Below are 25,665 nucleotides of genomic sequence, written 5' to 3'. Positions count from 1 at the left end.
TGATTGAAAAATGGAAGCGCACAGACACCAACAAACAAAGAAAAGAAAGAAAAGAACCCATTTGATTGCAAACAGACTAAATTAGCCATCATTTTTATAATTTTGGCCTTAAAATGAGCCATTTTGGGGTAAAACCTATGTTTTGTTGGTTCATTCATTGTAATATAGTGGATGAGAAAGATATTCAAAGAACAGTGTAAAATGGAGTATTTAGATAATCGGGTCTACGACATTTATGTGAGTTAAGATGGGGATGAGAGAATTTAATTCAACAATTGGTGTGAGATGAAGTCTTATCTTGTTTGAATCTTGAGTTTTATGCAGATTATAAATAATAATATTATAATTTGCGAATGAGATTGAATCTGCTTTTTTAATCCAAAGGTTGGCGTGAGATAAAATCTTATCTTGTCGAAATTTTGAATTTGTGTAAATACGTGATAATAAACAAACAAATGTAACTAATGTACTTTATGAAACAATATATAGTGTTAGATGAAATTTATCTTATTGGAAATTTGAAATTTTTTTTTGGTTCATTCGTTGGAAATAGAAAAGAAAGACAACTTGGTAAGATAAAAGAAACTAACATATGAAAAACTGGTTTACGTTCTTGCATTGAAGTAAAAACGACATTTACATCTACCAGGAATACAAAAGGGAATGTCAATTACATCTCCTAGTTTAATTCAACTTGGGGTACATAGACTAGATTTCAACCACGGATTCGAATCCTCAGACTAGATTTCAACCACAGATTCGAATCCTCTGCTTTGATTTTAACCAGACCACATCTCCAATCCGACCATCCAAAGTTCCAAAAACAATATTATAGAGCAATATAGATGCATGTATAACAGAAATTTCAAATGCTAAAAAGAAACTGAGCAGATACATACAAAGCATGTTTATTTATTAACGAGATAGTCTTAGTGTGACCCATCATCCATCAGCCAAGTACGAAAATTCAAAAATAAAAATACTTAACAAAGCCACTGTTCACTGATCAGAAAAGGATGGAACCACAAGGATCATTCAGAATTCAGAAACCACCTCGGAGACGAAGGACAAGGTGAAGGGTAGACTCCTTCTGAATGTTGTAATCTGCAAGAGTCCTCCCATCCTCGAGCTGCTTACCGGCAAAGATGAGCCTCTGCTGGTCTGGAGGAATGCCCTCCTTGTCCTGAATCTTGGCCTTCACATTATCAATTGTATCCGAACTCTCCACCTCCAACGTTATGGTCTTGCCAGTCAGAGTCTTCACAAAGATCTGCATCCCACCACGCAGTCGAAGCACCAAGTGCAGAGTGGACTCCTTTTGAATGTTGTAGTCAGCAAGGGTCCTTCCATCCTCGAGCTGCTTGCCTGCAAAGATCAACCTCTGCTGGTCTGGGGGAATACCCTCCTTGTCCTGGATTTTGGCCTTAACATTATCAATAGTATCAGAGCTTTCCACTTCCAGAGTAATGGTTTTCCCGGTCAGAGTTTTCACAAATATCTGCATACCACCACGCAGCCGGAGCACCAAATGCAGAGTCGATTCTTTTTGGATGTTATAGTCAGCAAGGGTGCGTCCATCCTCAAGCTGCTTACCAGCGAAGATGAGCCTCTGCTGGTCTGGGGGAATGCCCTCCTTGTCCTGGATCTTTGCCTTGACATTGTCAATGGTATCCGAGCTTTCAACTTCCAAGGTGATTGTCTTCCCAGTAAGGGTCTTAACAAAGATTTGCATACCACCACGGAGACGAAGCACCAAGTGGAGGGTGGACTCCTTCTGGATGTTGTAGTCGGCCAGGGTGCGGCCATCCTCAAGCTGCTTTCCAGCAAAGATGAGCCTCTGCTGGTCTGGGGGAATTCCCTCCTTGTCCTGGATCTTTGCCTTGACATTGTCAATAGTATCCGAGCTTTCAACTTCCAAGGTTATTGTCTTCCCGGTAAGGGTCTTGACAAAGATTTGCATACCACCACGGAGACGAAGCACCAAGTGGAGGGTGGACTCCTTCTGGATGTTGTAATCCGCCAGGGTGCGGCCATCCTCAAGCTGCTTTCCAGCAAAGATGAGCCTCTGCTGGTCTGGGGGAATTCCCTCCTTGTCCTGGATCTTTGCCTTGACATTGTCAATAGTATCCGAGCTTTCAACTTCCAAGGTTATTGTCTTCCCGGTAAGGGTCTTGACAAAGATTTGCATACCACCACGGAGACGAAGCACCAAGTGGAGGGTGGACTCCTTCTGGATGTTGTAATCCGCCAGGGTGCGGCCATCCTCAAGCTGCTTTCCAGCAAAGATGAGCCTCTGCTGGTCTGGGGGAATTCCCTCCTTGTCCTGGATCTTTGCCTTGACATTGTCAATAGTATCCGAGCTTTCAACTTCCAAGGTTATTGTCTTCCCGGTAAGGGTCTTGACAAAGATTTGCATACCACCACGGAGACGAAGCACCAAGTGGAGGGTGGACTCCTTCTGGATGTTGTAATCGGCGAGGGTGCGGCCATCCTCAAGCTGCTTGCCAGCAAAGATCAGCCTCTGCTGGTCTGGGGGAATGCCTTCCTTGTCCTGAATCTTGGCTTTGACATTGTCAATGGTGTCAGAGCTTTCAACCTCGAGGGTGATGGTCTTGCCTGTGAGGGTTTTCACGAAGATCTGCATCTGTTCACGCAAAACAACCCTAAATCAATTTTGTTTCTTGGGAATTCATAAAAACAAAACAAGATCTTGGAAAATGATTGATTATGTCAGACAGAATTAAAAATTATTTTATAGACCTCGAAGATCGTAAATCATTTCATTCAGATCTTTGATTATTAACAACAATAAGCTAACAATTTCATCAGTAATCAAACAATCAAACAAAAACAAGCCTAAATCAAAATTGTATCCGATAAATTTCAGAATTTTTAAAACAAAATAAAATCTCGGTATTAAACGACTAGAAACAGGTTAATCCAAATTGGAGATGATGATTTCTGGAATTCATTCATCAAAGTTGGATCTTGGAATTCAAAAATGGAATACACAAACCTAAATCAAAATAGTATCCCATAAATTTCAGGATCTAACACAAAACAAAATCTTGGTATCAAACGACTCGACACAAATTAATCCAAATTAGAATTGGTGTTTTCTGGAATTCATACATCAAAGTTGGATCTTGACAAGGTAATCAATTAAAAACTGATAGATCTACACAATTTCATAAAATATTTTCAAACAGATCTTAAATATTAACAGTAAATTAACAATTACATCAATAATCAAATAATCAAAAGAAAAAAAAAATACAGAAGCAAAGGAATTGCCAGATACAGAAATACTAACCTTGGAAGTGAGGTAAGAGAGAACTTAGAAGAGCTTCAAAGAATTTGGGTTTGCCTCTGGTTTCTATCGGATCTGAAATTCTAAACGATGAAGGGTTTGGTAATGGGGAAGCCTTCATTTATAGGACCAATTGCCGACTTAATTACGGAATCATAAAAGGAGATTTCCAATAGGACTGTGCCACGCGTTAGGATTAGATCATGCACGCCAAGATTAGCATCTCTTCACTTGACAAAAATAAATAAATAAATAAATAAATAACTCAACATTCTATTTAGAGGCTTGTTATTTTTATTTTAGCTAAAATAAAGGTTCTAGTTAGCATTGAACCAAAAAAATTCACAAAAAAATTTGTGGGTTTGGATAAGCCCCACAGCGTTGGGTGGGTATGGTCCCCACACTACACTTGTTTTCAAAACAAATTTGAAACATGTATATCAAATTGTCCCCAATCTTATCCCTAGAGCAAAGGAAGGGATAAATGAAGGAAAAAGATAAGTTGATCAAGTGGGAGGAGGAATCTAATTTGAACAAGGATTGAGAAGGACAACTAGGAGAAGAGACAACTCTTTCTCAAAACTCTTTCTCGCAATCACTCTATAAAAGAGAAGAGACAACTAGGAGGCTGGGGAGGAAAAAACCCAAAAAGCCACAAAGGTAGAGAAGGACAGTCGTGAGGCTGCAGATACATGTTGCATTTGCAACAAGGCTCCGCTCTTGAAGTCTCCCATGATTGGGTATAAAACCCACAAATTTCTTAGATGTTCAATTCATTATTGGGTAATAAATCCTGAAATCAAGGCATTGGGTTTTCCACACCGGAAACAAAGCTTGGGTATTTCACCCAGAAAACAAATATGGGTTTGCACCCTGAAAACAAGTTTGGGTATTGCACAAGTTTGGGATTGGCCTCCATGTAAGTGGTACTGAGATTTATCGGGAGCTGAATACGCACACCCAATTCAAGAAGGAGGGAGCAGAGCCAAGTGGTTTTAGCACAAGCATGTGAGAGGGTGCGGTATTCCAATTATGTGCTAGAATACGAGACAGTGGTTTGTTTCTTGGAACACCGAGAGATGAGGTTGGTTCAAGAGTAATCACATATTAAATCCAATAAGGCCAGCTGTCTAAGACCAATTGATCTTTGGATACAAAAAGGAAAATTGGCTGCAAGCAAAAGAATGAAGGTTTGTTGCAAAAAAGTAGCCAAATAACCACAAAACAAGAACTTGCTTGAAGGACTATGTGAATCCAAGGCCAACCTTCTTTGCCCTCCATTTGATATAGGATGATTTTGCACTCACTATTTCTTGTGAGTTGAGTTGCTCCAAAAGGAAAAACTTCATTGAAATGTTCAATGAGATTGTTTATGTGAAACAACAATAGGAGGAAGAGCTCTTACACCAGACAGCACACAAGAAGGAAGATCAGTCAAAAAAACTGGAGTTGGAGAAAGGGTGAAAAGAAAAAAAATTAAATGCAAAAAAAGAAGAGCAAAAGGGTTTCCATAAGTTAAGATCATTCACTCGGTTCGGATTAAAATAGAATTCTACTGTAAAGCAGAAGAGACATTTGAACTTCAACCATTAGAAAGAAAAAAAAAAAAAAATTAAGCGAAAGCAATTGCATTGACTTTGAAAATCATACAGGCTTTGACTTTGAACTCTCTCCCAGCATATTATAGTGATTGCGTTCTGCTTCTGGCTTTAAAATAACTCACCACTTTGTTTAAATTATGAACAACTTCTGGCTTTAGAATGGCTGGATTTGAACTGATCAACCACGTAGCAGATAAGAGCAGGAATTGACCCTCTTGGAAAGTTATGTGCAACTAACTGTCATGTAGACCTCACACAGACTTTGTGTTAGGTTAGCTTTACTTGAATTGAACTGCAGATTTTGTTCATCCACTTGTCCTGAAAATCACGTCATGATTTTTAAACAAGGCCAGAATATAGAGGTCAATGAATGAACCATTCCAAACTGTTGACTGTCAACAATAAGACTAAGCTATGGGATGATGAGTTTTTTATTTTCTTTCACAAGGCCTTGTATAAAGCATCCACAAAGTTTGTACTAGTTGCTCATTACCAATATCCCATGGATCCAAGGCTCTACAGATATGCAAAGTCAGGGGACATTTGCTTCCTCAAACAACTTCTTAATGATAATCCCAGCCTACTATATCAACTTACACCTCGCAAAAACACAGCCCTCCATATCGCCGTGGAATTTGGAGACTCAAATGTTGTGGCCGAGATTTATAGTAGATGCAGGTCCCTTCTCACACAGCAAAACTTAGCTGGAGATACTCCTTTACATGTGGCTGCAAGGGTTGGTTGCTTCTCTATCTTCAATGATCTGGTCAGAGAAATTTTATCCATGTCACAGGAAGACTTCAGGAATGAAAAAGATGGCATGTTTGAGACGCTGAGAATGGGAAATAGGGGGAAAAACACAGTTTTACATGAAGCTGTGAGGAATGGTCACATTAAATTGGTTCAGTTCTTGCTTACAATGGACCCTAAATTAGCGTCTATTGAAAATGATGCGGGAGAGTCTCCATTGTACCTGGCTGCAAGAGGAGGAATGTTTGAGATTCTGAATCAGATTTTAAAATCAACTGCATCATCAGCTCATGGCGGGTCAGATGGCAGAACAGCCTTGCATGCAGCTGTGGTTGAGAAGCATTTTGGTATGTCATACTTTGGCGTAGTTCTGTTCTAGCTGTTTTAGCAATGGATGTTTTAACTTTGCACACACTTTCAGCAACTATTATAATATCCAACTCCTTACAATTCTTTATGGACTCTAACTTCAGATAGATGCGTTTGGTATTTGAAGTTGCATAGAATAAAATTCCAGTCACATATACATAAATATATATTGAACATTGGGTCATATTAGTTTCACAACTTCTGTATTTTCATTATTTAAACTCAAACTCAATTTTTCTCACGGTAAGACATCGTGGAAGGACTCCTACGATTCAAACAGCAGCTGATCAAAGAAACTGATCACCAAGGCAGAACTCCTCTCTTCTATGCAGCATCCCTTGGCCAACATAGAACAGTTAAACGATTACTAGAACTTGATACTTCTATTGCATATGTTTTGGACAAAGAGGGCCGTTCACCGATTCATGTTGCAGCCAGCAAAGGTCATACCTCTGTGATTAGAGAGATCATTCGACATTGCCCAGACTCGGGAGAAATTTGTGACCTATATGGACAGAATGCTCTTCATATGGCGATCATTGGTGGCAGAGCACATGTGGTAAGGTATATACTAGAAACACCAGAACTGGAGTGCCTCATAAATCAGCCTGATGTCATTGGAAACACGCCTTTGCATCTCGCAACCATAGAAAGAAAGACTTGGATTATGTATTACTTGATGTGGGATGGAAGAGTGCATCAAAGTTCCATGTACAAATGTGGTCAAGCAGCATTTGACATTGATAGGTCAATTAAGGAATCCAGTTTTGCATCTCCCAGGGTGAGTGATAACTACATAATTAATATCCCTTGTGTATAATTGGTTATAATTCTTAACAAACTACAACTGTTCATCTGGTAGAAATTGCAGAACATTATCCCAGACATTTGGGGACATCTTGGTACCCGAGATTCATATTTGGACATCAAGATTTCCCCAAGAGCAGAACAAGAAGAAGCCAATGCAGTGCAAACTTACATGCAAATGGGTCAGACCCTTTTGATGGTTACAACTCTTATCACAACTGTGACATTTGCAGCTGCCTTCACAATGCCTGGGGGTATAACAATGATGTAGGCCCAGACCGAGGGCAGGCTCTTCTGCAGTCAAATAATGATTTCAAGTGGTTCATCATCACAGACACTGTTGCCATGACTTGCTCAATAATTGCAGCTTGCCTTCTGTTTTGGGGAGCTGTCAACAGCAACAAGTCCTCCTATGTTTACTATTTCACAAGTGCTGCTGCTCTTACATATATTGCTCTGCAATCCACCGCAATAGCATTCGAAACAGGGATTAAGGCTGCCATGCCTGATCAGCAATTTCTCAAAACCTTGGGAACCCTAGTCGGAGCCGCTTTTCATGTTATTACCTTCATGTTTCTTTCCCAACTGGTGAAAATGTTTTCCCTACCTGAAGCCTGCAGATTCTTCATTTCTCATCTCTGTAAGCTCAGGTGCAAATGTAAGAACAAATAATGAAGGACCACCTTGCTCTCAGGCAATGCTATGTTGAAGGTATACAAGGCCAACCTCTTTGTCACAAAGCCAGCTCCAGTTGATATATGATGGTTTACCATTGAGTGTTAAGTTTCTTCATTGATCTCCAAAATGATCATACCAATTACACAGCAGAATTTATTATTGATGAAAATTTGAGTTAATTACACTTTAGTACCTTGTGGTTACACCCTTGTCTCTAAGGTTGTAACCACATAGTACTAAAGTCTAAAAATTTATGGGTGCTTTGCTTTGATTACTGTTTGCTTAGTGACATGGAAGACCCGACTTTTGAGAAGTTGCAAGTCTCATATGGGCCCAGCCAGTACTTGACCTTTTTGTAATGGAAATTCCTCCCCATTCTGCAATAGTTTAAAGAGAGTGCTTCTTTATCACTTTCAACTTGTAGATGCAATCAGTGTGGAAAAGTAGTTTTCCTAAAAGAGCACGGGGTCATACCGAAACAAGTATGTCAACACTTTCATAATACTTGAGTAATTTGTTAGCACTTCAAGTAAATTGTGGAAGGCTAATTAACCTGTAATCTAGAAAACTTTATCATGAAAGGTGACTTCTTTTGGACCCCGGTTGATCACCAACTAATTGATTGAGATTGATAAGCATGCTAGCAAATTGAGATTCCCATCACTAGGTTTGCAAACAAGAATTACTAGTTGGTGTTAAATTGATATATTGTTAGTTTTCCTTGCGGGAGATTCTTGAAGAACAACCTCTCACTCTTGTAAACCTGTCTTGTGGAAACCAAAGAACGAAATGTCAGACGTGTAGAATTCTTAGCCATCGCGAACTACCATGGAAAAGACAAGCAGCAAGCACATGGTAGAAATAACAGGGCAACATATCCAGGAAGCAACACAACCATACATAAACGACTGTTACTCAAAAGTACAAAAGTCCAAAAGTAAAATAATAAAATAAAAGAGAGAATTTCAAAACAAATAATAGTCCCACCAGAAATGTTGTCAAGCTGGAAACAAAACAGCAAATGACTAAAATTATGCTTCTCGCTTATTTGCCTCCTCTCTTGCAAAATGCAGAAATCAGCTACCTGTTTAACATATGCAAAGACATGTCAGAAGATGAGGAAGTTCATAAGTAAACAAACCAAAGAAACTGCATAGTTCATGCCATGCCCAAATTTGAGAATGGTTGCACTATCTATAAGTTAAGATCATCCACTTGTTCAGATTAAGATAAGATTCTACTGCATAAATCTCGCAATATCAAAATACTCTTAGATAAATACCCACTAGTTTAAAGCAGAAGATACATAATGGTCAGTGAACTTCAACCATTAGAAAATATTATGAATTGAAAGCATTTATAGTACTTACAGGGGAGAAGGCTTTCTGTGTATGTAAAAACAACAGGAGAATCCTGTCCAAACCCCTCCTGAAGATAAAGTTGCTCCCAGGTAGTCCTGTCGGTATTAAAGATAAAATAATGTTCTGTAGTTATGAAAAAAAATTCATTATTCCTTCCAGCTACAGAGTAAATGCACTCTTCAACAGCGTGTTCAATATAAGCACTGCACTTCTTCTCCCAATAAGATTCATTTGCATCCTTTAACATCCATACATCCATAATTAGATCATCATCATAGACAGCAACTAACGATAAGAAACCTTCCAGAATAATTAGGAAGGAGTGTGCAGTGACTTCTTCTGGAAGTTCAATGGTTTTAAAGTTGTCCTCCATATCCACTGAAAGAATGCTTCCAGGGGTAGAATGATCTTCTTCTGAAGCAATAAACCAGTAAACCTGTCCATTAAAAAATACGTGATTTGCACCCATAGGATATTGCTGAACAAAACCTATGCCTCTCCAGGTTCCAGTTCTTGATGAAAATATCTCACACTGAGGACTGACTACTGGCTTTTCAAATATGGAGGAGAAAAACCGAAATACTCTATAATCACTGGTTCCTGGGCCAAAGGCAACCCCAATGCCTAGTTCCTGTTCTGCTGGGCTACCTCTTGGAAGTAACCGAATTTCACGAGTAGCGGGATTGCAGATTAGGATTTCCAAGTCTTCCTCGACCGGTTGCCTCATATATAAGTGAGGAAACCAGGGGTAAATGGTGAAACATATCAACCCATTGTAGGAACAAATCATACTAAGAGATGAAACATTTTCAAAACCAGGAAGAGTGATTACTTCGGTGGTTACCCCATCACCATCAACCAAATGCAATTCTTTTATATCATCCATATAAGGATAAAGTATATAGATCACATTTTCTCTTGACCGCATTAAATGCAATTTAGTGAAATATGGACTGCTAATCAATTTGTGCCAAAGTCTAGAAACAGCCTTAGAACGTATGAGGCACTTGACTGGAAGCCTTGAAAGAATATTGGCAAGCACATCTTCCACAGTTTCCACATCAGACCAACTATCATTCTGCCTCCGTGAAAGTTTTGGGATACACTTCGCAACAGATTTATCCATTGTTTATCTGCTCTTACAACTCTTTTATCCAAGCGCTCTAACGGCTTTTGCTTCAAGAGAAACCCACTATTCTACCACTTTGACAGATTTCCAAAAGCATCCGCCTGCAATACAAATAGGTCAAGTTTTTGTGTCACATCTTATAATGGAGGAAAAAATATCAACATCCAGAGCATAGAAAAACAGAGAGATATACTTCAGCTTAAGTTCTTTCTTTTTCCAAACTTCTATTTCCAAAACAGTTATAATATCTGAAGTCTGGACCCAAAAAAAACACTCTACAAATGGAGATGCTCCACGGCATCACAAGATGTCGATAGTAGATACCCATAAAGCTCCCTGTCCATGTCTCTTAACACAAAATCTTAACAAACAATTGTCTTTTTACAGCAATATCAGTACTCAAAACTGACTAAAAATTAATACCATATTCATCTTGGGAAAATAGTTCCAATTCTCACTTACAATAACCAATTATCATTTTAAAACCAAATCAAATTGACCCAGCATACTTCCATGTAAAATTGCATCTTGCAAGTTATTCTCCTAGTCATGCATATCATTCTCAGAGCTAATAATTTTATAATGATATTACGGAATTTTGGAATACAGAAAACGTATATGACAGCACATGTACATTGGTTCATTTAACATAAAGCTAGGAACACTTTAAATAATTATCAAAACTTGTAAAAGCACTTAAAAGGAAATGCGTAGAAATGCTTCTGAAATCATAAACAGCACATAAAACAAGCAACTGAGGACATGGCCTGCAATTGAACCCAGGCTGTGCCCTTGGGAATTAAATGTACCCGAGAGCTGTCCTCACAGTGACATAAGACGTTTGAACCTGTAACCAGATATCTAGGCAGCAATAATAGAGAAACAAAAAAGAAAATGGAACCAGTGAAGAACAAGCACAAACATGATCAAGCCAAAAGCCACATCCTAACCATACTGAACTATCTTCTTATCAAGGCAGCTTTTAAATTTCATAGATAAACTATGTATATTAGGTCTGGATAATTCAACAGATAATTAGAAGAAATCGCATAGAGAATAAAAGGTCAAAAGAAAACAAAGCAACCAAGAAGACAATGAAGAATTTAAAAAGGGAGGTAAAAATAAACTAATACAAAAGGGCACAACGTCAAATGCTTAAATTTTATTTACCAATGCTCCTACAATTCATTCATGTGGTCAACTAGATCCAATCATAACCATACAAAATTCAGATAGAATTCTGAAGTGATTATATTAGATAATTATATGATTAATGATGTGAAAGCTGGACAGTGCTGTTTACTAACAGATAGTCACATAAGAAACAAACATGTACATTGTAAGAAAATCACTGAGAATCGGAGGACAAAAAAAAGAAAAAAGCAAAAAAAAAAAAAGAAAAAGAAAAATACAAGTCAAGATCCCTCTTAAATTGGGGCAAGAAAAGGTATGCCCACATGCATCAGCTTGGAAGATTATAGCCCTCAAAGGAATTGGGGATGAGCAACTAATCAGATTACCTTCATATCATACCAAGATCAAATTCTGAATGTATCTTGAAATTATGTATTCTAATAAAATTGTGAGGGAAGGGGATATACTTTTTATGATGACACAATTTTGCAATTCATATGATGAAATGCCTAGGCATTTTTCCCTATTTCGACATACAATCTGTTGTTGACAAATTATTAGGTTTAAGTCATGAAGTGAAAATAAGTCATGAAGTGAAAATAAGTCATACATTGCGAAAGTATTGGTAATTGAAAAGATTATCCAGATACATAACAAAGGAACTCACCGATTACGATTAACCCTCCAGGCCACTCTTTGGAAAGAGACTGGAAATTTTGTTGTTGAATGAAGGCGAACGAAACTGATAACTTATAAAGCGCATTAACCAGCAAAGTTTCTGTCAACCTAGCAATTCAAGCCTTCATGCATTGCAACAAGTGGTAGGTGAAATGAGATTAAGTGAGCGAGACCTCAATAAATAAAGGGTACCGATAAATAGATTTCCATATTACTCATTTACCCCGCTCCCGCAGTACGCAAATTCTTTCGGAATTTAGTCATGACCTAGTTGCAATATTTAGCAAGTAAATAAACTTGTTACCTTTCATGATAATAGTGACTAATATATCCAAAAACATACTCTAAATATGATGAATACTATAATGGGATACATAAATAATTTTGTAACAGTAATTCATCCAAATACAAGGTGTAATCAAATGCAAGTTAGGCATACTGCCTAAATCCTATTTCTATGTTAACATGGTCTTACTGATGCCAAGGTTGAGATAAGATCTGCCAAGAAATGCTGTGCATGTAAGCTATAGCAGTGCATAATCTTATACATGAGAGTCCAAGAAGCAATAGTAGTAGTTGTGGCCACAACAGTTCACTGGAATACAGTTCATTGGTACATTTACATTGAGAAAGTTGTAAACTTACCATTTACTTCTGGTTGGACATGGTGCTCATAATGATATTTTATCACTTAAATTTCAATTTTTCCGGTGTCTTCGTATTCAGGCCTCACACAAATCCCAAAGAGAGAACTTCTTTTATGTAAACAATGCATAATTGGCTTTTAGTGATGAACTCCATGATCTAGCAATGCTAACTTCAGTAGCCATGATCATTGACTTTAGAAGCCATTGCAAATCACATTCCTTGATTTTCTTTGAGAAAAGAAACACAAATAATTTCTAACCAAAACAAAGAAACAGGAATAATTCAATAAATGCTTCTTTTCATACATGGTTGCTTACAATAAATCCAACAGCTCATGATAAAGATATTATTCTCTTAGCATGAACCAATTGTAGTCCTAGTAAGAGAGGCAGCAAATCATTACAACATATACAATGGGCATCCATTAGTAAGATTGACATTCATAGCTTATAACTCATGAAGTCATTGATTCATTATACAGAAATCTACAGTATGACTCATTCTACAGAAATCTACAGTATGACTCATTCTACAGAAATCTACAGTATGTCTCATTCAGATAAAATTAGATGTTGCATTGCTACTGCAAAAATCATTTCGGAGTTAATTGATCCCTTAGTTAACTTTAATCATAGATTATAAAAAGATCAGGACTTTGAACGTACATTTATAAAAGTGAGAGAGCGAGAGAGAGAGAAGTTAAATCCTTTAATTTTCACTCCAACCTAACAAATCCATTTCCTTACTCTAAATGGGCATGATCCACGGTATCATATGAATAAACATTGTCATTGAATATCATAATGGGCAAAATTACTGAACTTTGCGGGTTCCCCTGCTTCCTTTTTTCCAATATTTGTATTAGATGAGCATCATTAGCAATACAAGAGTGATATAAAAACATTACAAGAATACCAAATTTAAAACATTCAGCCTAAATTTAGAAAACAAACAATGCTGAGATATTTCCTGATTCACAAACCCAGAGTATTGCTGTAACTGAAGAAAGGGCAGGCAGAAAAGATAAACAGCGCATGCATTTGGGAAGAAAAGAAAAGCATTAAATTGGGGTCATATAAATAAAAAGTGGAAATTGTACACCTCGGACTGTAAACTGCCATGCAAAGCACCAGAGAGAGGTTGGTCTGAAGCCTTGCCAATTTCCCGAAAAGACAGAGAGAGAAAGAGGGAGTGAATGTGTCTCTGAGTGATGAAACCTTGGGTGCAAAGTGAAATAGGGGTATAGACCATCGTAAATTTGCGATAGGATTTTGGGTCTGTGGAGGTAGGAGTTGCAGACATCTAAGACTTTGCAAGTAAGTAGTTTCGAGGTAACAGAGAAACAGTGATTGTTTGTTGCAGAGGAGCAAATTAAACAGCTATCTCTGTTTCTCCCCCTAAGTCCAAACTAGGGCTGGGAATGGCTGGTGTCATGTCTTGTGAGGATCATATACGTGTTAATAATGCCCAATCTAAATCTGATCCGTTTAATTAAGGTGTCGTGTTGGATTAACCTCCTAATTTCTGGATTTTGAGTCGCGTATCGAGTTAATCAGCTAAATGATAGCAACTAATAACTAACGTGGTAAAAATATAAATAAATAAAAATAGAGAAAGAGATGACTATTTAAAAAAAAAAAATTCATGTTCAAAATAAAACAAAAAAAAAATTAAAAAAAAATTAAAGACCCACATCTCGATGTATGAAGATTGAAAAAGAGAAATAAAAAAAATTATAAAAATGAAGAAGAACCAAAGAAACGATTGGTAAGTTACACATATTTTAGTGGGTTGGCGGGTTGACTCAAAACTTACCCATTTATTAAACGAGTCATGGTGGGTTGAGCCAAAAATAACTTGAAAATTTAATTCTGTGAGTTGACCTATTAATTTTCCGTGCGGGTCATGTCAGAAATTGCCACCCCTAATTCAAATCCGATCCTTTAAGGAAAGGAAAGAGAGTTCTCTCTCATACACACTATCAAGGTTTGTAATGAATTGAAATTCAAGAATAACAAAAGTCTATTAAATTGTATGATACACTTTATGAAAGTCTATAAAATTCTATGAAAGTATGTCACTGAGATCAAGGTCATTACAACTTTGAAAAGTCTATGAAAGTTAGCCACTTAAAAAAAGTACACAAAAGTCTTTATAAGTTTGGATTGAATTCACTCACTAAATCAAATGAAATAAAAGAACTTTAATCCAAGATGAAAATTATGAAATTGTATTTCAAGTATTAAATATAGGCAAAAGTACATTTTTGATTCATGTAGTTTGGCTCTTTTATCACTTTGGTCCCTGTTGTTTTAATTTTGTCACTTTTGTCCTTGTGGTTTTCAATTTGAGCAATTCAAGGACAATCCTCAATTTTTCTCCTTCTCCTCCCAACCCCTACCAACAGCCCCACCCAAGCCTCGCCAGCCACCACCTCCCTCTAACCCAACCACCCAAAACCGCCAAACCCCATGCTCCTGTGCTTGTTTGTTCACGTGACCTACATGTGACACCATGATCACCATCAGATTACACCTCCCAATTCAATTGCTTGCATAATATATTCAAATCCAAAAGCATCTCAAGACAATGTTTTGATCATAGTTCATATTGAAGTACCAGAAGAAGTGGAGCTGATCTTGGATTTGTAATTGAGAAACGCGGTCTCAAGTGCAAAGATGGGAGGAGGTGGGGTTGAGTCTGAAAGGGAATGCCAAATTGAATTGGGGGAGAGAGATTTTGGCTGAGAAAAGAAGAATAAGGGATTTCGGGAGAGGGAAAGTGGTAAATGAAGAGGATTGGGAAGACATTGCGGCCTAGCACATATGCTTCTCTTGGCACGATGCCTTCAAGGCTTATAACTAGGGTTGGGTGTGGTCCGATTGGGTAAGGTGTTCACCTCAAATTGAAATCGGAACCAGTACTATTTAACCGGTCAAGTTCGGTTGGTTTTAGTGAAATTTTTTTTTGAAACAGCGGTCCAGTTTGAACCGGTTCTTGTTCGATTTCTGTTTTTTGGGGTTTTGGATCGAATTATTATTATTACTTTTTTTTAAACTTTTTGTTTTATACAAATTCAAAATAAAATTTTATTTTTTGGGCCTGAAAATTAACAAATGATTCAATTTCATACAAAAAGAGATTTTCGACCTAAAAAAGATAGATGTTTTGAAGCTGGGCTTGGGGAAATATTAGTTATGAGATTAAAAATGTAGCATTAGAGTTAAATAATTTTGTTAAAAAAATTATACACAACTGGTCCGGTCCAATTCGGTTCGGTTTGGTGCGATGTGAAATTGAAATTGGAATCGATTCGAATTGGTCTGGTCTGGTTCGATGCTGGCTTGTTGACTTTTTTAATTAACTAGTTTTTCTTTCTATTTTTTCCATTCGGTATGGTTCGGTGTTCCGAGTTTCCAGTCCCGATGCCCACCCCTACTTAGAACCATAGGTTCAAAAACCTTTGCTTTTCAATGGGCTTGGATTTCAACCGATAAGGGATGGGGAAATTAAATTATTTTTGACAGGACCCTATCCAAATTCCGCTTTAGAATTTGAGTCGGACCCTGTGCGTGTCCGACACTTGGCAAATGTCGGGCACAATTGACCTATTTGCCCTTCCAATTATAACTGATTTTCAATTTAGCCTCGACTCCTACCGAAAATTCGGCAGAGTCTCCCCTGTAATTTGTTCAATCCCAAATTTACACCTGTCAAAACAAGCATGTATATTTATACAACCAACTGCCAGTACTTAAATATACACTCCAATAGTTCAGTTCTCAATCTAGGGCAACATATCTGAGCAATTACTAAGAATTTACAGATGAGTTAATCCTTTTACAAAACAAAACTTCTATAACAAAAGAAAGGCGCGGAAGACGAAAAAAATGGCCCGGTGATGGATTCCTTTGCACGTCTACAGCCTGGGGGCGCAAAACATTCAAAAAAATGTGAGTAGACAAAAATAAAGGTTCAGAAAATAGCATAAGAATATATTAACCCTCACTGTAAAAACAGTTATGTAAAACTGATTATTTAATCTGCATTTGAATCATACTAAAATCAAGGCATTCACATATTTATATACATATATGCAAATCATATTCAAGATCAATAAAACTCGCATAAAAGCACTATAATCAATTTAAAACTACCACCTAGGTGTACCCCTTTAATTCCGTCAATTCTAACTGTAGTCAGCCTGATTCGCAATCCTGGCTCTCAGGGTCCGGGCGTCCCCAAAACTCGTGAGGCAAATGTCAAGTGCATTGACAAAACTGAAGGTAAACTGGATGTCCGTGGATATCGTCATATCCGAAGGCAACATATACCGAAGGCAAACTGTTTCTGTAACTGGGTACATAAGGTAGCTTACGAAAATATAAAATTTCTGAAAAATCTGATAAATAACTGAATTTTTGTTAAATCTGAAACTCTGCTGCCATTTTCTCTGACATAAATCTCAATCTCTACTTTCCATATCTTTTTAGCATTTTAACTAGGCAACATATAAAGAGAGATATTTAACTTCAATAAAACATGCTAGGAAAACCATAATCAATAAAACTTATTCAAGATCAAATAATGAAATTTATTTGCATAAAATTATGTATAAAAGAAAAGTCCACTCACTCCTGGTCCGAGCTAGCTAGACCTCTTGAAGGTCACTCATGCGGGTCTGCCTGGCCCCGGTTGCCTGGCTCGACGGAAACGGTGGCCGGAGGAGGGAGATCGGCGGCTGTGAAGATCGGGCGACACCGGCCGCTTCTTCTCCAAATTCCGGCGAAACCGCGGCAGCTGGAGCGGGAGCTGGCTGGGGCTGGAAAAGGACGACGTCTCGGTCATTTTGGTACCGGCCCCGTCCACAGGAGTTTCGAAGGGGAGAAGGGGACGACGTGGGAGAGAGGTCGCGGGACGGAGAGAGAGAGAGAGAGAGAGAGAGAGAGAGAGAGAGAGAGAGAGAGAGAGAAATCTGATTTTTATAAAATCCCTTTTCAAAATATTTACGATTGTGCCACTGAGTTTCTTTTGACCATATCTCTCTCGTTACAACTCCGATTCGGGCCCACTACGTGTCTATGAACTCATTTCACCGTGGTCTACGCAACAGTGTCTGTAGAATTATCAAATTCCTTTCCGGTCAAAAAGTCAACTTTTCATTAATAAAATATTCTAAGGGCAAAATTGTCTTTCCTCAAAATAAATTACTAATTAAATATGAATTTTGGGTTTGGGTCATTACAACCTACCCCCTTATAAAAATTTCGTCCTCGAAATTTACGCATCTGTCACATCGAAGAGGGGAAGAGACTGCTCCCGCATCTACTACCCGGGTTACCATGTAGCCTTTTTCTTTGAAAGCCAACACCTCCTCCAATCCAAAATCTGAACTGGTTGCTCCCCAAAAGTGAAATCGGCCTCCAATTCTATTGGTTGTTCTTCTAATACATGGGAAGGATCGGAAATATACCTTTGGAGTATGGAGATATGGAAAACATCAAGCAATCGTGATAGATCTGCAGGTAAAGTAAGCCTGTAAGCTACTGGGCCCACACGTTCTATAATCTCATTGGGTCCGATATAGCGAGGACTTAGTTTTCCTCGCCTCCCAAATCTCACTACACCTTTCTAAGGTGATAATAATTTTTTAAAATACCCAGTTACTACTCTCAACCTGAAGATCTTTCTTCTATTATCTGCATAACTCTTTTGTCGACCCTGGGCCACTTTGCGTCTTTCACTGATTAATCCAATATGTTTCTGTGTTCTCTACTAATCTTTCAGACACCACTAACCTATGCTCACCCACTTCATCCTCATATAAGGGTGTTCTATACTATTTCCCATACAAGGCATCAAATGGAGACAAATCAATTATAGACACTAATATAATTAGATCTGCTCTTCATAGACAAACTTGGGATTTGCGATCCCAAGCAAGATCGGTTCGTCTGACAACTGTCATTGTAGGCAACCTCCATAAGTGGTAACTTCTCATCCCACTCACCTCGAAACTGCAGTGTACAAGCCCTCAGCATACCTTCTAAAGTCTGAATCGTTCTCTCAGACTGACCATCTGTCTGGGGGTGAAATGTAGTACTAAACTGCAATTGGGTTCCAAAAGCTTCATTTAACTTAGTTTAAAACGGGATGTAAACCGTGGGTCTCGATCTGAAACAATGGATACTGGTACTCCATAAAGTCTCACGATCTCATCTATGAAACTCTTAGCCAATTTGTTCAAACTATATTTGACAGTCACCGGCAGAAAATGAGCAGACTTGATGAGTCGACCCATAATTACCCACACTCCATCATGCTTACTCTGTGTTCAGGGAAGTTTGAACACAAAATCCATCGTAAGTTACTCCCACTTCCATTCAGGAATCGGAAGTGGTTGCAATAACCCTGATGGTTTCTGTCGCTCAGCTATCACTTGCTGACAGATTAAGCACCTTCTGACATACTCTACTATTTCTTTCTTCCTAAAAGGCCTCTAGTAGTGCTCTCTCAGAGTATGATACATTTTTGTGTTTCCAGAGTGCATCGCAAACACTGACTCATGGGCCTCCTCAAGAATCCTCATTTTTAAAACATCATCATTAGGGACATATAACCTGTTACCTACCCTTAACGCTCCATCATTTCTTACAGAACAATACGTTATGTCGTCATTTGCAACCTCTATTCGCAGCGTGCAAATTAAAGGATCCTGGGATTAAGCTGCGAGTATTTGTTCTACTAGCACTGATCTTACCTGGAGAGTGGCTAACAGTGCTTTCTGATTATCCATATCTAGCCCAACTCTGAGCTTCCTCAGTTTTATCATCAAAGGCACATACCTCCCTCGGAGATAAGCTACTGATCATGAGGATTTTCTGCTGAGTGCATCTGCAACAACATTAGCTCTTCCTGGTGATGCTCGGTGGTACAGTCATAATCTTTTATCAACTCTAACCATCTTCTTTGCCTCAAATTTAATTATTTCTGGGTCAGCCTGGTCTTGAGTTCGATGAAACTCTCTTCACACTTATCTGACCACAAATAGGTGAGAGGTGCTGCTATGGTGGAAAACCCTTCCACAAAGCGACGGTAATACCCGGCTTCCTCAGAAAACTCCGTATCTCAGTACTACTGGTTGGCCGTGGCCAATTTACTACTGTTTCAATCTTTTGAAGATCAACATAAATGCCCTCTGCAGAGATCACGTGCCCCAAGAAACTCACTCTGTCTACCCAAAATTGATACTTGTTGAATTTGGCATAAAGTTGCTTCCTTCTCAGAGTCCTCAACACAACGTTTAAATACTTCATATGTGCCTTCTGGCTCTTAGAATACACCAGAATGTCATCTATGCACACAGTCACAAAGCGATCTCAGTAACGCCGAAACACTCTGTTCATGAGGTCCATAAATGCAGCTGGCGCATTCATTAACCCAAACGGCATTACTAGGAACTCATAGTGCCCATACCTCGTTCGACACGCTGTTTTAGGCACATCCTCTTCTCTAACCCGTAACTGATGATATCCAGACCTCAGGTCAATTTTAAAAAATACCTTGGCATCCTTCAGCTGATTAAACAATTCATCAATGCGAGGCAATGGATATCTATTCCACACTGCAATCTTGTTTCAGCTGTCTGAAATCAATGCATAACCTTATGGTGACATCCTTCTTCTTAACAAATAACAATGGAGCACCCCAAGGAGAAAAACTAGGTCGAATAAAACCCTTATCTACCAGTTCCTACAACTGAGTCTTTAACTCTCTCAACTTTGCTGGTGCCATTCTGTACGGTGCCTGAGAAATAGGCTCCGTTCCTGGAGCGAGCTCAATAATGAACTCGATCTCCCGATGAAGAGGTAATCCAAGAAGATTCTCGGGGAAAACATCTGGAAATTCATGTACTACTGGAATATCTTCCAATCTCAGCTCATTATATCTGGTATCAATTACATGTGCTATGTATCCTGAGCACTCTTTCCTGGGCAATCTACTGAGGCACGATGTCTCAGGCGATGCATATGCTTCATGCTGGGACATGTTATACATTCTGCCTGTGGCCCTGGAACGTCCACCACGTTCTCTTGGCTGACTGCTGCCTCGACTGACTACACTGGTTTGGGCTCTACCACTGGACAAAGCCTCCACAGACTGTGGTATCTCCTGTGATCTACCCTGCATACCTGTCCCTGGAGTCGATGCAGCTGTGGTAGGAACAGCGGGCAATCCTTTCAAAAATGTCCAGACTGTCCACAGTAATAGCATCCAGTAGTGCCCTACTGGCAAGGCCCAGAATGGTACCTACCACACCTGGCACATTGGGGGCGAGTCCTCCTGCCGGATCCTGACAGCAACTGTCTTCCAGTACCTCTAACTGTACTAACCCAAGAGCGGTTTCCAGAACTGCTACTTTGGTTGGAACCTCCACTGGAACTGAATCCAGGTCGGTAGCCTCCATAATTGCGGCCACTCAATGATCCAGAACTGTAACTGCCTCTCTTAGATGATCCTTGACTAGTACCACCTATATCAAACTGCTGCCTACGGAGTTCACCCCGTGGTCTGACCATCATCTGGCTGCTTTCAATTAACAAGACAGACATCACCACATCACCAAAATTAGTCAACCACTGACTGATCACAATATCTCGGATGAAAGCCTTTAATCCCATCGTGAAAAGTTGAAACTTCTTGCTTTCCTCCTCCACCAATGGAAGACAATACTTAGACAGATGAAACTTTTTCTCGTACTCTGATACAGTCATTATCCCTTGTCCAGCTGTAAAAACTCTTGCATCTTCACATTCTGGTAGGCTTGTGGATAATACTCACTGTCAAATGCGGCTCTAACTACTTGCCACGTAATGGTTAAAGGATCCTGGTATCTCCTCTTAACCGAGTCCCACCAATATCTGGCATTTCTGATCAAAAAGAAGGTGGCCAGAGTAACCCTACTGTTCTGTGGAACAGCCATGACCTCCATGATCTGCTCCATCCTTTCAATCCATTCCCCAGTTACTGCTGGGGTACCATCACCATCGAAATCAGTGGCCCCCAATCCTCTTTGCTTGATCCGCATATCTCACGGAGGGATCTCTAGGCTACCCAGTCCTGGCTAAAGCCTGAGCCAACAACTCCAAAGTCTACTGGAAGTTAGGATTTCCCTGCATAGTAGGCACAACAGGTACGGCTCCTAACGAGCCTCTAACAACAGACTCCTCTACCGGTTTAGGTACCGGTGCAGGAACAGGAACTTCCTCTTGCCCGAATTGGGGATCCTATCCCCTTTGTCGGGACGACTGTCTAGTCCCCCTACGGACACCACCACGCTTAAGGCCCAGCTGTACTGTCACAAGAAACGAATTTTCAATGAAATTAAGAATGCACAAAGTGCAAAGTCTACAGGAAATGAAACCTAATGCTCTGATACCAAGTTGACAGGACCCGATCCAAATTTCGCTTTGGAATTTGAGTCGGACCTTGTGCGTGTCCGACACTTGGCAAATGTCGGGCACAATTGACCTATTTGCCCTTTCAATTATAACTGATTTTCAATGTAGCATCGACTCCTACCGAAAATTCGGCAGAGTCTCCCCTGTAATTTTTTCAATCCCAAATTTACACTTGTCAAAACAAGCATGTATATTTATACAACCAACTGCCAGTACTTAAATATACACTCCAACAGTTCAGTTCTCAATCTAGGGCAACATATCTAAGCAATTACTAAGAATTTACAGATGAGTTAATCCTTTTACAAAACAAAACTTCTATAACAAAAGAAAGGCGCGGAAGACGAAAAAAATGGCCCGGTGGTGGATTCCTTTGCACGTCTACAGCCTGTAGGCGCAAAACATTCAAAAAAATGTGAGTGGACAAAAATAAAGGTTCAGAAAATAGCATAATAATATATTAACCCTCACTGTAAAAACAGTTATGTAAAACTGATTATTTAATCTGCATTTGAATCATACTAAAATCAAGGCATTCACATATTTATATACGTATATGCAAATCATATTCAAGATCAATAAAACTCGCATAAAAGCACTATAATCAATTTAAAAGTACCACCTAGGTGTACCCCTTTAATTCCGTCCATTCCTGATATCCGTCAACTCCCCTGGCAGGTCTCGGTGACACAAAGTCAACCCGAGCCGTAAACTGGCAGGATTCAGGGGACCTTAGTCAGCCTGATCCGCAATCCTGGCTCACACGGTCTGGGCATTCCCGAAACTCGTGAGGCAAATGTGAAGTGCACTGACAAAACTAAAGGTAAACTGGATGTCCGTGGACATCGTCATATCCGAAGGCAAACTGTTTCTGTAACTGGGTACAAAAGGTGGCTTAAGAAAATATAAAATTTATGAAAAATCTGATAAATAACTGAATTTTTGTTAAATCTGGAACTCTGCTGCCATTTTCTCTGATATAAATCTCAATCTCTACTTTCCATATCTTTTTAGCATTTTAACTAGGCAACATATAAAGAGAGATATTTAACTTCAATAAAACCATAATCAATAAAACTTATTCAAGATCAAATAATGAAATTTATTTGCATAAAATCATTTATAAAAGAAAAGTCTACTCACTCCTGGTCCGAGCTAGCTAGACCTCCTGAAGGTCCCTCCTGCTGGTCTGCCTGGCTCCGGGTGCCTGGCTCGACGGAAACGGTGGCCGGAGGAGGGAGATCGGCGTCTGTGAAGATCGGGCGACACCGGCCGCTTCTTCTCCAAATTCCGGCTAAACTGCGGCGGCTGGAGGCGGGAGCTGGCTGGGGCTGGAAGAGGACGACGTCCCGGTCATTTTGGTACCGGTCCCGTCCACAGCCGTGGCCGGAGTTTCGAAGGGGAGAAGGGGACGACGCGGGAGAGAGAGAGAGAGAGAGAGAGAGAGAGAGAGAGAGAGAGAAATCTAATTTTTATAAAATCTCTTTTTGAAATATTTACGATTGTGCCACTGAGTTTCTTTTGACCATATCTCTCTCGTTATAACTCCGATTCGGGCCCACTACGTGTCTATGAACTCATTTCATCGTGCTCTACGCAACGATGTCTGTAGAATTATCAAATTCCTTTCCGGTCAAAAAGTCAACTTTTCATTAATAAATTATTCCAAGGGCAAAATTGTCTTTCCTCAAAATAAACTACTGATTAAATATGAATTTTGGGTTTGGGTCATTACAATTTTTTTGTTTAATATTAAAACTAATTTTTTAGAAGGAATGAATTTTTAATAATTTGTGTACCGAATTGCCCCTCCACATATAACGGAAGTTAAAAAATTTAACAGAAAGTGATGATTGTCCTTAAATTGCTCAAATTGAAAACTACAGGGACAAAAGTGACCAAATTAAAACGACAATGACCAGTTGTAAAAGTAGCAAACTACAGGAACCAAAAGTGACTTTTTGCCTAATATATATATATATATATAGTTATTCTTTTATCTAGATGTCCGCACATTATTATCGTGCTAATGCTATTGTAAACAGGCAGGAAAACATGGGGGATAGTAGAAAATACATGGCATCCGAACCATTATAACTTCCGGATGTCTGCATAGGAGAATTTTTGTGTATATATAGTCCATTTACGAATTTATTTTCAAATATCCAAGCCGTTTATTTTTCAAGTCTATATTCGTAGATCATCATCCTTGCAACAAATCACGCAAATTGAAAATCATTAAGGCATCTAATTAAGTGATCAAATACATGGGTGGACCTAATGAAGGAATACTGTGGGCACTTGCCTACACTTGCAAAAAAGTTGCAGCCATATAATCCCACCCAAACTCACATTTTTTAATTTTTTAAAGGTTCTTCTTAGGTGGAGCCCCCACATGGCCCATCCAATATATACAAGCCCAAAGCGTATATTAAAAAAGAAAAACGCTATGTTATAAAAGAAGAATAGAGATCCCACCAAGTTTACTCATTCTGTAATTTTGTGGAGAACTCAGCCACCAAGTTCACTTTAAGCCCACATATTTTTTGTTTGGCTATATATTGGTTGGATTTTTTTTAGAGTAACGCTATGGGCACCAACTTGTTTACCAACTTTTGGATACCAACACAAGTGGCACATGACATGGCAACCTATGTCATCTGCCACCTCATTTATTTTAATTACATAATTTATTATATAAATAAAAGAATTTTTTTCTTTTTCTTTTTTCTTTTTTCTTTTTTCGGTGTGAAATTCTTTTATTTATATAACAAATTATGTAATTAAAATAAATGAGGTGGCAGATGACATAGGTTGCCATGTCATGTGCCACATGTGTTGGTATTCAAAAGTTGGTAAACAAGTTGGTGCCAGTAGCGTTATTGTTTTTTTTAAGCCCCAAGATGAACGAAAGTTTGGGTCCGCCACTGATCAAATAGTTTCGGATTCCAGTAATTTTTTTTGTAGAGATAATTTTTGAGAGAATATCTAAAAACTAACGGTTCAAATAATTAAAATATAATCCATAATGAGCCCTATAATGGTGTCTCTCAAATCTCAGCTATATGAATATATGCAGTCTCTGTTGGCTCTTTTAACCAACACACCACGCAAGTTTGCCTCTGCCCATTTTCCCTTTGAAACTCAACGTAAGAAGACTTTAGCTTTGTTTCTCGAGTCAACCGAGCCCCAGTTCTCTCTTTGATTCATTTGAAGTTTCAATTTCAACCATTTGCATAAGTGGAGGCCAAGTTCACAACTGATGTGACGGAATTGAAAGAACAGAACAGTCAAGGAACAGAAACAACAAAGGAGGAAGGAAAAGTCTGCATACGAAGAGTTTGAATTTCTTTCTTTTTTCATTCTCTGAATTATTTTCTGTGGGGGTTTACTTCTAAATCGATTTTCTCGTTTATGAAGTTCTAAGCTTGGTTAGAGGATTTATTGCCCGGTATATTCATTTTGAAAAATGGGTTGGGATGTTCACTCTTGGTGGCGGTTGGTTTAGTCTAAATATACAGTCAACTGAGTTGAACTTGAGGCAGGTTCAATTCCTCCACGTGAAACAAAATAGACCACTGCAATTTAGAGGTCAGTGCACAAAAATCTTGGTTCAGATGGGATGAATTTGGATTTTTTTTTTCAAGTGCCAATGCAAATGCTCTGTCAAAACTACCTACAATAACAAGGCTATATAAAGCAACCCCACAATTATGTAATGCCTAGTTCCAAAAATTCC

At 38.8% G+C, this 25,665-nt stretch overlaps 1 protein-coding gene and 2 pseudogenes across 2 annotated transcripts; 1 reads left to right on the top strand and 2 right to left on the bottom strand.

Annotated features, from left to right (window-relative positions):
• Positions 1 to 709: 709 nt before the first annotated feature.
• On the bottom strand, positions 710 to 3,446 carry LOC117625852 (annotated as a pseudogene). The gene is made up of 2 exons (XR_004585454.1): positions 3,314 to 3,446; positions 710 to 2,644 (listed from the first exon to the last, which is right to left on the bottom strand). The product of XR_004585454.1 is annotated as a polyubiquitin-like (transcript).
• A 431-nt stretch (positions 3,447 to 3,877) lies between these two features.
• Positions 3,878 to 8,094, top strand: LOC117625851 (annotated as a pseudogene).
• A 283-nt stretch (positions 8,095 to 8,377) lies between these two features.
• LOC117625853 (F-box protein At5g49610-like) lies at positions 8,378 to 13,904 on the bottom strand. Its single transcript, XM_034357432.1, has 4 exons — positions 12,463 to 13,904; positions 11,807 to 12,084; positions 8,886 to 10,106; positions 8,378 to 8,599 (listed from the first exon to the last, which is right to left on the bottom strand). Exons 3-4 carry the CDS (start codon positions 10,000 to 10,002, stop codon positions 8,592 to 8,594), a joined length of 1,125 nt encoding a protein of 374 aa, XP_034213323.1. The 5' UTR covers positions 10,003 to 10,106; positions 11,807 to 12,084; positions 12,463 to 13,904; the 3' UTR covers positions 8,378 to 8,591.
• Between the last annotated feature and the right edge of the window lie 11,761 nt (positions 13,905 to 25,665).

The sequence above is a fragment of the Prunus dulcis genome, chromosome 4 (genome assembly GCF_902201215.1).
Source record: "Prunus dulcis chromosome 4, ALMONDv2, whole genome shotgun sequence".
Taxonomy (NCBI): Eukaryota; Viridiplantae; Streptophyta; class Magnoliopsida; order Rosales; family Rosaceae; genus Prunus; species Prunus dulcis.
Note: the sequence above shows the minus strand (reverse complement) of the source record. Positions and strands in the feature narration are given on the sequence as shown.

What these genes read in the sequence shown, in the direction of transcription:
- LOC117625853 (XM_034357432.1), bottom strand. Translation starts at nt 10,002, where the DNA reads ATGGATAAATCTGTTGCGAAGTGTATCCCAAAACTTTCACGGAGGCAG.